The 12470-nt window shown below is 41.3% G+C and overlaps 1 protein-coding gene across 1 annotated transcript; it reads right to left on the bottom strand.

The window, feature by feature from the left end:
* Positions 1–3651: 3651 nt before the first annotated feature.
* On the bottom strand, positions 3652–10538 carry LOC111668067 (aquaporin-3-like). Its single transcript, XM_023424005.2, has 5 exons — positions 10412–10538; positions 8816–8953; positions 6830–6948; positions 4864–5081; positions 3652–4188 (listed from the first exon to the last, which is right to left on the bottom strand). The coding sequence occupies exons 1-5, from the start codon at positions 10536–10538 to the stop codon at positions 4002–4004; spliced, it is 789 nt and encodes a 262-aa protein (XP_023279773.2). The 3' UTR covers positions 3652–4001.
* Between the last annotated feature and the right edge of the window lie 1932 nt (positions 10539–12470).

The raw sequence follows: 12470 nt of genomic DNA, 5'->3' as shown, positions 1-12470 counted from the left end.
CTGTGGCAGTATCTCAGTACAGAACCATAGTGTAGCACTTCACATTGAAACCTTCACCGTCCGTGCAACATGATAACCCTGTTGCATTGCAAGACAGTGGAGATGGTGGCATTTAGTGCACCTGGGAAATTACAGTGAGGTGAAGACAATCAGCCCTTTTTTGTTTAAATTTTCTTTTCATTTTCACATTTTTGTCATTAAGTCTGTGTATACACCTGTGCAGACAGTTGCTGGATGAACCTGTTGCCCCGGATTGTAATGTGATTTGTTCCAAGGGTAAGTAACAGTGAAGGACAGATTTTTGTTTAGATAGTGATATATCTGAGGGGGTGTGCATAACTTTGTCGTTACTCATGACTGAACATGAATTAAACTTCGAGCCAGGCAAATTCATTAGAATTTACTTAAATAAACTTTGTCCCACACACTGGTTAAACCATGACTAAATATCAGTTTAGTTTTAATTGAGCACATGCACTGAATTAGTCAAGAGAGACGTAGAAAAACACAACACAAGTTCATCACTTCACCACACGGTGGAGCTGTGGCTAAAGCTTTCATGTTGCTCATTCTCTGCTGCACTGACACGCCTGTGAGACATGACATTTAAGATTAGGGCTGGATGTGACATATAATATTCCACATGTTTAATCTTAATTGAAAACCTGCCACCGGTTCGTGTGCATGTTTGTCTTTATATTTCATAGTGCGCCCTGTATATGTTGGTAGTTATCTGAGGTAGGCAACAAACAAACGTGTCAACCATAGAGAGGGTTCTTATTACTCTGGCAGTTCATGTTGCTGATTTTATTTTCTGGTCATAGATAACATTTTGGATTTCTGTCATCTTTTTTTCCTGCCCCAGCATCCGACTCCAGTGCATAGGAAATGGAAGAGCATATCTGGCTTAACTAAGCAGTTATGCTGCTGTTTCAAATCAACAGACCTTGTTATGCCTTGTAAACTTTTTCTTGTGAAAACATGGTTGAATCTCGTTTTTGTTGTTTTTTTGCTGTGACATCTTTAACTGCTGCTGCTGCTTCCTCTGCTTCTCTTGTGGAAGTCAACAGGAAGGTAAATTATAATTTCAGAGGCAAATGGTTAGATTGACACTAGATATGTTTGGTGAACTGCTTGCAAAGGTCATGCCAAAGAGAGACTCCAAATGTCAAACACCCGTCTCTGAAGTTTAAGCCTTTGTAAGATCTGACGGATTGATATTCTGTTCCAGACTCGAAAAATGTCATTACTGATATTTTGATGCAGAATATACTTTTGCTTCTCCGATAATGCTAATTGTGCACTGACGGTCATCTGTGAAAGACACTGCTTCAGTGATATGATCCTGATGCGCACGTGTGAGTTTGTGCTTTGTTCTGTAAATTGTACTGGGAGCGTTATTTTGCGCAAACACCCCTGACCTTTTTTTGTCCTTAGTGCCCTTTCAAACCAAGATCGAATCTCAAACAGCGATAACCACCTGAGGCTCTAAAAACCAGAAGGGGCATATTAACAGTTTGGAGGATGTAATGTAGCAAATGTCACTATTTGCATGTCAGTGATTCTCTAAGGAAAGCTACTGCTCACAAACCAAACCAATAAAACTACATTCTTGAGGTTTTTTCATTTGAACACGCAACAACCTTTTTCATATTTTTGTAACATTTTCTCTAAGGACGTGTCTGATTGAAGTGATACAGTCATCCTTAAGATACAAATGATTAAACACAGGTAAGTAGATGCCATCTGCAAGCTGAAACAATCTTTAAATTAGGTCCAGAGAGAGCATGCAACATTTGTGTGCCAGGAGCATGCTGGGAAACTAGAGAAGCAAATGGGTTTGGAAGAGGTATGCACTGTTGAAGTTCCAAATCAAAAAGATTGATTTTATTTTAAAATCTTTGTCTGTAAAAAAGAGTTTCTGAAGGTAGTAAAATGAAAAGAAAGTCCTGGTGTGTTGTTTTTATTCTGGGTGTCTCAGAGGGAAAGAGAGAGAGGGAGCGGGGCGAGGCCGTCTGCCACAGTGTCCTCTTTGATGTCGCCACCGAGGGGCGCCAAAGTAGGACATTTACATATTTTCCACACATAGTGAAGATCATGAAAAGTTCGCTCTGTAACAATTACGGCATGATGCGGTGAAATGGTGACAGTAGAGCAGATATGATAAATACAAAGCTGGAGCAAGGAGATAGTTAGCTTAGCTTAGGTTAGCTTAGCTTAGCATAACATAAAGACTTGAAACAGGGGGGAAACACCCAGCTCTGTCCTAAACTAAAGAAATCAACTTACCAGTAATTCTGTGTTTGCATGTGTTTAATCCTTGTTTAGTCTCTGCTGCCTGGCAAACTCAATGTGACAACAAGGAAGTCACTGCGCTGCTATAAACGGTCCGACACATAAACCAAACACACAATCTGTCGTTTCTGCTCTTCGGTTTTTGTTTGCATTAAACAAACGACATGCAACGTGTTAATGAGCAGAGGCGCACTGTCAGGGGACGCAAACAAGGCAAATGCTCGGGGACCTAAGGGGAAAAGCCCCCCCCCCCCATGGCCCCTCATATTGGCGCATTTTGCAATGACAACTATAAATCCCCTTAAACCTCCCATACAGACATTAAACAGTGCACTGCTGCTGCCCCCAAAACCCCTGTAAGAGCTAGCATCTACCCATCAGATGCATGTAAGGCATTCAGGGAACATCTGTAAATTGTAGCATGAGGTTTTCTACAATGGGCTTCTTTACTGGGAGCCCCCTAGCGTCTAGGATCGACATTGTTAATGAACGAGCTTGACAGGTTCTGATAGGTGGGCCCCCCGCCACCCCCCCGGTTCGAGTCTGAATGCTAGGCTAAGCTAACAGTCTCCTGGCTCCAGCTTCATATTTAATGAACAGATATGGGAGTGGTATTGATCTTCTCGCCTAAGTCTCGGCAAAATAACGACTAAGCATATTTTCCTGAACTGTTGAATCATCACTTTCAGGTCTGGGAATCTGAAAATGTCCTGGAATAAAATTCAGGAGCGGGATTTTAAGCTTGATGAAGCTTGATGCACTTGATGCACATATTTAATTTTATTCAGGACATAACCTATGGTTAAATCATTATACTGTATTTACCTTGCATTAATTCTGTGTAGCGTATGCATAGTGCTGAATCTGTGTAGATTTTGTGCAACAGTTTCCCCTATAAAAAAGAAATGCATGTGATTATTGCCAAAGCTCACTGTAAGTCACAGTATTAGACACTTCTGCAGACATTCATTTTTTACAAACCAATTTTTTAATTGGGCAAACACCAAGCAATACTTGTAACAGGGTTTATAAGTGACGGGAGCACACAAGAAGACAAGCTGCAACACTTTGAAGAATGTGACACAAATATCTGAGTTTTTATGCAGCCATTATCGACAGCGTCTTTAACAATGCTTTTATTGATTTACAACATGCGTCTGTATTTGGGTTTGTGCAAGAAGAAAAGTGTGCGTCCGGCTGAGGGGCCCTGCCAAAGTGCCATTCACGCTTCTTTTTAAATGGAAAGAAATTCGACTGGATAAAAATGAATGTGAATGCTTTTTGATTTGATGGTGATTTGAAAGTTTCCTCCGCCTTAGACAGAAATAAACAAGTCCCCCTTTCAAATACCTCTTCAACTTAAACTGCCTTTTTGTTTAGCTGTGTTTTTTTTTTCCCTCTCTGAGCTGATATTCTTTTGTCAGAAACGAAACATGAAAGAAAATGTTTTGTGCTTCACGCAGAAATGAGAGAACTCACAAGAGTTAAGTGAAAATGAGTTCAAAAGCAGGTGTCATCATTTCCTCAGAAACAGTTCCTGCCTATGACGAGGTGCCATCAGAGATGCCTCTGTGATCGCTGATGTGTGTTTTCCAAAAAGTGATGTTAATTAAAGCGATATGTGAAACATCCTAAACGTCAGAAGATATAGGTGTTAGGCAGGAATGTTACCAACTGCAACATCGTTGTTAAAAAAAGAGATGAGCTCATGCATCTTCATTGGTTGTCATGTTGGAAAGTTTGAACCTTTCCTCCTCCTCCTCCTCTTCCTTCTGCTTCTCTTGCACTTCTCCTTCTAAATGGTGTCCAATCATTAGCTGGTACATCAGCACACCCACCACTGCGCCCAAGAAGGGGGCACAGATGGGCACGAAGAACCAGTAGCTGTTTGCACTATAAGAGAAGAATTGAAGAAAAAAAACAAAAACAAGGTGCAAGATGTTGTTTCAGAATCTCTATTCAATGTATTTTACTGACTGACTACAGACTTGAATAAAGTATTTGTGTGCGTGTCAGAAGTGGCAAAGATGCCGTGTTGTAGGTCTGACAGCATGTGAGTCATGTCAGTAATGCAGGTGACATACTAATATGTAAATCATGATATGGTTTAACGTGTTTAAAGAAACATTTCAAGGCTAATCAGCCTTTAAAAACTGTTAAATAATGTCTTCTGCGGCTCTGGAGGGAGCTGTGTTTGTGAAGGACAAAAATATATCTAAATGTGTAATTCTATTTTGTAATACAGTAATATTTGCTTTGGGTTTTATTTAAAATTTTCAAACCATTAATTTCTTATGTGGTGTTTGGTAGGAATTGTGAGAAAACAGATTTTTGTGGCATAAAGAAAAGTTCTGGTTATTTTCATCGACGTGTCTCAGCCCATCAAACGTAGCCACGGTGGCTTGCTGTTAGCCAGCTCCTCCTCTGCTCCACCCAGACTCCCTCCACTTTGAGCACATTTGAATTATTGGCTCTGGTAACTGACAGGTGAAGGGTGGTAAATGCTAAAAATCATCACATCCAAGCTTTATTACATCCCTTAACAGACTAAAATATTGCTTTACTCACGTGAAAACCTCTCCACCCCAGCCTGCAAGAGCCGTGAAGATGCGCGGTCCCAGGTCCCTGGCTGGGTTGACAGCATACCCGGAGTTGAAGCCCATTGACAGGCCGATGACCAACACCAAAAAGCCGACAGTGAAGGCCTCCAGACCTCGAGGGACTGGGTTGTTGTGTGGATCAACTATGGCCAGGATGCACACGATCAATGCAGCTGTTCCAATAATCTGAGACAGAGAGCAGGTGCAGTGAATCGATTCATACTTTAAATAGTTCGATATGATCCTTAATTTCTTTCATCAGAGACAAAATAGTTCTGCTGTTGCATGAGCAATCAAAAGATGTTAAATACTCACACACACGTCAATATTGCACATTTATTTGTCTTGTGATTCCTGTGTGGTTTAATCACCTTTTCTTTTTTTCTTTTTTTTTAATTTGTGATATTCAGAGTGGAATTATTCTAAAACAGTTGACAGACTCTGAGACTGAGAAAGACTGAGAAACATCTTAGACAACTTAGAACTTCATATAACTTCCACTGTCCACTGAAGTATCCCGGCATCAGTGGACAGCGGAGGCAGCTCAAGGAGAGCCCGGCTGAACAGTCAGCTTTCACAGCATATGGATGGATATGTTATAGATTACTGCACATGCTGCGACATGTCAAGGATCTATACGAGTGCTGCAGCAGCTAGTAGCCAGCAGGGGCAGCACTGCTAAATAATGTAACAGAGCTGCAAGAAGAGAGAGACCGCATGGCCGACACCAGCACAAAGGAAGTCCCATTTCAGTGACAACAGGGGTCTTGGAAATTTTCCTCAAAGATAAAGTGAAAAACAAAACCAGTCAGGAGAAGATAAGCTGTTTAGTAAGTGAGTTTTCCGATGATCGTTAAGCACGGTTAATGTATACCTGCTAACGGTTGTTGCCAGAGTACAATTTGAAGTTTGACATCCTGTTGAAAACTGAAACTATTCTAATATTCTTTTGTAAGTTTGGTTAGTGTGTTCTTTATTTGATGTAAATTAGTATTAAGATGAAACTGTGTACAGAAATGAACACGCTCTGGCCTGGGCAACATGCTTTCTCTACCCATACACAGTTGGTATGTTGACTTCACGGTGCGTTCCTCAGCTTCTGTTCCACTTGCCGCCGGTCCAGATTTCCCTCAGGTGTAGCGCCGGTAACAAATACAGGCAAATTGCACAGGCAAAAGGCCCCTCACAGTACAAGCTGACAATGTGGAATATCAACACCCTGGCTTTTGCTTCTGTCTGCTCAAACCACCTATCAAACAACTTCCTGCCTCGTGGGCTCTGAAATAAAAATGTCACTCATGCCTGTCTTAGAAACGTAAGTTCTCTCTGAGATACATATGTGTCGCCAGCAGCAGCTGCAGCAGCAGGATTATGCGCGTTATCTTCCGACACACCATTGAACTTCCTTTTTGTTCCCACTCACGACGCTGCTCCACGGGATTGAGAGTTTAGGCGATGAGATCATTTGAATAGTGGCACTGACCTGCTCATTACACTTAACGGCTGCTTTTAACAGGTTAAAGAGGATGAGAGGAGCTGAAGTGATGTGATTGGCTATTAGACCATTACTGAATTGCCAGATTTTCCACAGAGTACTTCTGACTGATAAGACCTTTGGTCTCCAGGAGTGAAGCAATGCAAAGTCCTCCACACTGATGTCTGAGTGCACTTTGTCTTCAGAGGACGTGACTAAGCTCTTCATTCATCCACCGCTTGAAAACTAAACTTTTACTTGAGTCAGTGCTGCAGTCAGTTCAGCTCAACCTGACGTGCACCATTGTGACCTCAAGTATCAATTCAAGTCTATGATTGCTTTTTTTGTTTAAAGCTCAGGTTTAGATGTCTAAAGAAATCAGAAAGCTTTAGATGTGTAGAGAAAAATTTTCACTTCTTAGAGGTGAAATACTTAAAAAAGAAAATCAAGTCATTGTTACCTGATCAAAGACTCCATTAAGCAGGGTGAGGTGTTTGGAAGGATATGTGGCAAAAATTCCAGCTGTGGCATTCTTCCCCACCACAATCAACTCCCCCTTGCCAAAGTCCCATAATGCATCTGGTGAAACATTGTGCAAATCATCAAAAAATATTCTTAACTTTTTTTTTAAAGTATATTTTTTTGGGCTTTTATGCCTTTAATGGACAGCACAGTGGAGAGTGACAGGAAACAGGGAGGCAGAGAGAGGGGGAATGACATGCAGCGAAAGGCCGTCCGATGCGGGATTCGAACCGGGGCCAACTGCAGCGAGGACTGTAGCCTCTACACATGGGGCGCCTGCTTAAACCACTGCGCTACACGACGCCCCAAAAAATATTCTTAACTTTTAATAAAGTTTATTTTTGACAGCTACTGCAAACAGTAATAAACTAAGTGTTTCCGTTTCTTCTTCTTCCTCTCTGCTCGGTCACATAGTTGCTGTCAGCACTGAATGGGAGCCAAGGATGCACAAACATATAGAGAGGTATGGCTATACAGGCATGCAGGCAGCTCCTGCATACAGAGGTCAAAACAACATGTACAAACTGTGATACTTAGCTTGTCACACAAATAACACAGCTGCACAGTACTGCACACATGACACAATACGAACAGGAATCCATGAATTCATGTATGAACCCAATGCCCCAAAGAGAGCCAAAGATATGCTTCACTATGAGTCCCGACTTTCTTCAGTCGTCATGTGATTCACAGTGTATTTTTCCCTCTTTCTAAAAAAGCAAATGGGACCTGGAGTCTTATATAAGCTCAATGGGCTTCCACTGTTGTTTTTCAGAATAAAATCTGAACAACTTGATAAAGGTATAACCACAGTCGATTTGAAGCCATGCTAGCTGCATGGCGGTAAGGATGGCTCTGTAGGTCGGTCTCCCTCTTTGAGACTGAAGTATCTCAACAACTGTTGGATGGAAGGACATAAAATTTTGTAGAAACATTCATGGTTCCCAGATGATGCATCCTAATGACTTTGACGATCTTTTGTTTTTCCTCTAGCGCCACCATGAGGTTGACATTTTGTTGTTCTGATTGAAATGTCCTCGGACTCACAGGGTGCCATGAAACTTGGTACAGACATTCATGGAAAGATGTCAATCCCTGTAACACGCTGAACTAAAATGTTTAACACAATACACAGTGTATCTGTTCAAATGTTAGCATTGTAATTGTGAGCGTGTTAGCATCCTGTTATTAGCATTTAGCTACAGTGAGCACTGCTGTAATATATCTACATATAAAATTAAAAAGATTTGAACAATTTCATATATTGACATACGTCTAGCCCGTACAAATATGTATGTTTATGTATGTGTGCTCACATTGTAGACATATGTTACATAAATATATATCCCAAACCCTTCCTTAAAGCCTGTGAGTAAATGTTGATATTATATAGTGTATAAAAATTCATCACATAGGTATTTATTTTACCATATATACATACATTATGTGTATTTCATACATGTCATAAACTTATATCTTCAAATTTCCAGAGGATGTATGTCTGTGATATGCGTCTCACGGAGCTGTTATCATGGCTGTAGACTCTCAGTCTTGTTCCTCTGCTTTTCCTAAAAAGCAGAGACTTGTGGTGTTTTTTTTAAGTTTAAGTTTAAGCTTTTTTTTGTTGCTCCTTTGTTCCCTGATGTGTTTGCTCAGAGCAAACAACCATTTGGCTTTGTTCAAACTGTCAAGCAGGAAGTTACAACATGAAGTAAATCTTTAAATGTCACCATCAAGCTACTGTATTCTTGAAAGTTCAGTTCTGTATTCTGGCTCCCCGGGGGTCCATCCAGCTTTTGTCCCATCCCACGACCCCGCATAAAACTACTGAGTGCGCTGACACCTGTCAACAATTTTGATTTGTTTAAGGACAAGAGGCGCACAGCTGGTTAAAGACTAACACTCCCTCTTCAGTTTCACGTACCGGAATACATGCCAAATACGATCGCTGCACCCAGGAAGGCCCCGAGCGTCTGGAAGAGGAAGAACAACGGGAACTTCCTCCAAGGCTCTCTCCCCAGTAAGCACAGTGTGAAGGTGACCGCCGGGTTCAGATGACCACCTGAAGATGAGAAAAAATATAGAAACCATGGTCCTTTTTTTTGTACATGTATCAGATCCTTTCTTATTCACAGTGAGAAACCAAACAGATGGAGGCTGTTTAATCTCCACTGCGTACAGTAGGGCCCCCTTTTTCTCAGGTAGACAGAGTTCTGAGCGTACCATATAGGCTATTCAGTAATTGCGGCCTCGGTAAAGTCCTATAAGGATGGAGTGTCTCTGTGACACAAATTAAATTGGAAAGATGAAAAGATTCAGAAAAGTATTCTTTTTTTTCTAACCTTGAAGGGGGAAGGAGCTGCTCTGATGGCACACTCATGTGGGTGTCGCACTTGCATTCATATCTTAATCGTGTCAGGATAGGAGCTATCTAATTATAAGAGCTTATTTTCTCAGCTGCAATGTGTATTAGAGGGGGGACAGCCTCATTATAAAGAAGTGAGCAGGAGCGAACTACAGAACCCTTTGTAGTGTTGCTGCTTTTGACAGAAGATACCGGCATTGAGGATTGACTCGCTCACTTTCCTTTCAATTACAGACCACGTCGTTTTCAAGTTAAGGGGTGAGTGTCCCCTCCTTCTGTGGCTGTGAGTGTGTGTGTGTGCGTCTCCTTTCAACTTTGCATTCTTTTGGCCATCGCTTCCTCTTCTGCATCCCTGCTGCCTCGAGCTGTCATTCGTTATGGCTAACACAGCGGCGGTGGTAAATACTGCACTTCAGATAACTGCCAGTTTACCTTTAGTTCAAGCTATCAGTCATAATGACACCTCGTTTTGCCTTTGAAAGCTGATGTCAAAATGCTGAGTCTTTCGGAAACACTAAGTGCCAGTGATGCAAATGACTGTGGTTATCTTGATTAAAATAAGAGTTTCCTTTCTTTTCCAAAGTTAACTGATATGTTTTGTTGACAAAAACTTTACAGCCTGGTACAAAGAAACCCCAGTTTTGGTCTCTACAGCTAATTTCATTCTCCATGACAATTGTACGGGGGTGAATTTAAACTTACCCGTTTAAATTTTATTAAGGCTTAAAATTAAAAATTATGCATAGTTGAGGGTGTGGCTGCTTTGAACGACAGGCGGGTGAGCGTATGCTTGCCACAAACTGTCATGCACCAAAGTTTTGGCTTCACACAGCTGGATTAGCCGGTAGTTAGGCAGAGTCAGGCACTGCCAAGATGGCGACGGCAGAGCAGCTCACTCTGAGCTTCAAACCCGCTTGTAAGAAACTTATGGGTGACGCCACAAAGGCTACGTCCATCCTTTATTTACACTCTATGGATTTGGGATAGTGCTGTGTAAAATGCACAGTGACATTTTCATGTTTATATGCAATTCTCATAAAATTAGTAAAAAAAACAAAAAAAAACAACAACATTCAGCTTGTTTTATTAGCTGTTAAAGAGAAGAAAAGATTATTTTTTTTTAAAGAAAACTGATATACAGTAATACATCCTCACCTGAGACCTGTCCACTCACAAGGATGCCCAATGTTGCAGCAAATCCAAAAGCAAAGTTAACAGAGAGGAATGTGCCATGGGATCCTCGGCTTAGCACCAGCTGTGCCACTGCACCACAACCAAACATCTGGATAGAAGAGAGAAATCAATTCAGACAAACAATCTGGAGTCATTTAATGACCACATATACCTTTTTTACATCTGCCTTTTGAACACAGACTTGACAATATGTTGTCAACTGAAGAAACAACCTGGAGATGAAGTTATTTTTGTGGACAGACAGTGGTAGAAAAACTTCAAAGAGAATAATAAAGCCCTGCAGTGGCCTGACCTGGAGTCAGGTGTCCAGCTGAGTCTTGCTTTTTGTCTTATCCAGGGTGTGTCTCTGTGACCTCAGAGGTCATGCGTATGTTATGGGTGGGCTTTGTGTGGGACTATTGATGCAGACAGCAATCTGACTCCACCCGCGGAGCCCTCCTCCACAGCAGGCCGGCTCTGACCGCCGAGGGGGCCCGGCCGCCAGCGGAGCAAAAGGTATTGCGGAATTAACAGATCAGTCACACCCGGGGAGCTGCACAACAAATGGCCTGGCGCTTCACCGTCGGCGACCTCTCCTGATATTTTTGTTGCCCGTGGGTCACCATGAGAAACAGAGGGATTCCAAGTTGTTTTGCACTGGCTAAAAATATTTTGAGAGAATCTTGTGGCTTCCTCATGTGTGGAAACAGGTTTCAGTGGGGACTACAGACATTGTATGAAGTCTATCATTAGAATATGGATATAAAACAATAGGGCTCTCTGTGTGTAATTTAGGAGAAAATGAATGCAGGGGATAATTGATGGAGGAGGCTTCAGCTTTAAAGCTCTTACGGATAAAGTTAAAATTATTCAGCGTTTCATCTATGAGAGCAGAAATTTAATGTGAGGGGAGCAGCAGTTAAAGTTTCTTTACCTTTTAGCATAATGTAAAAGCAGCCTTTGAACATCAAATCAGTCTTAAAGAGGAGACCCAGAGAACCTTACAGAAAACCCAAATTATTCCCTACTTTGTCATCAGACGACTAAAACTTCTGCTAGACACGATAACATCCTCACCTCTTCCTCTACACAAACATGTTAGACAAGGAGGATGCAGAATCCCTGGAGGCATTTTCAAAAGATCTTTTACTCTTTACTCATGTTGAACAGAAAAGACTTTAGAATATGTTCTTGGTGGGGAAAATTACCTCTTGCATCTCGTTAGCCGTTTATCATGATGTGCCGATAAATTGTAGACAATAATTATATTGCTCACCATCTATCATCTTTAATTGATGGATAAATTAATTTATCTCAGGCACATTCAGCAGTGCTACTTCAATTTCCTTTTGATCATATCTCTATATGCTTCATATTGTATGTATGTTCTACGTGAATTAGATAACTTTCATTGATAGGCTACCAAGAACAAGCCAATCACAGCTCTCGGTGTAGATTCAAGTGTAGATTATACAGGTTTCTAAAACCCACTTTTCATTAATATTTCACATGACTAGTTAATATTTAATTTCCTCCATTAACTAAATAATCCACTAGCACAGCATACATTCCAATTATTTAACGGTAGCAGAGGATAATCTGAATAATCAGAAGGTAATCCTCTGCATTAAATTCTAACTACTTTATTCTGAGCATAATAAACATTCAGTAATTTGGCCTTTTCTCTGTTTTACACCAACAACCTGATCCTCTCAGCATCCTGCAAGATGAATGCAAACATACTCTGTACTCACCACCAGAATGAGGGTTCCCAGGCATTCAGCCAGGGCCTGGCGGAGGAGCACATGTCGGATCTGAAAGATCCCTGCCAGCTTCTCCAAAATGTCTTTTTGTTTCCCCATGATGCTGTTATAATAAGATTATCTTGAGGTAGGCTCTGTGGTCTAATAACGAATGTGTGTCAGGGGGCTGTGCATCAGCTTTTAGGGGTCTCCTGAGGATCCCTCCCTTAGTGAGAAAAAAAAGATCTCCTTCAGACCGCCTGCCCCATCTCTGCCTCAGAGTTTTTGTGGCTTCTGAA

This window comes from Seriola lalandi, unplaced genomic scaffold, assembly GCF_002814215.2.
Source record: "Seriola lalandi dorsalis isolate HSWRI2012SDOR001 ecotype SW California unplaced genomic scaffold, Sedor1 jcf7180002054695, whole genome shotgun sequence".
Lineage (NCBI taxonomy): Eukaryota > Metazoa > Chordata > Actinopteri > Carangiformes > Carangidae > Seriola > Seriola lalandi.
The sequence above is the reverse complement of the archived record's forward strand: the minus strand, read 5'-3'. Positions and strand labels throughout refer to the sequence as shown.

What these genes read in the sequence shown, in the direction of transcription:
- LOC111668067 (XM_023424005.2), bottom strand. Translation starts at nt 10,538, where the DNA reads ATGTTTGGTTGTGGTGCAGTGGCACAGCTGGTGCTAAGCCGAGGATCC. An exon ending in TTAATGGAGTCTTTGATCAG is followed by an intron (nt 5,082 to 6,829) that starts GTAACAATGACT and finishes TCTCTGTCTCAG; the next exon opens with ATTATTGGAACAGCTGCATT. An exon ending in TGGGGTGGAGAGGTTTTCAC is followed by an intron (nt 4,189 to 4,863) that starts GTGAGTAAAGCA and finishes CTTCTCTTATAG; the next exon opens with TGCAAACAGCTACTGGTTCT.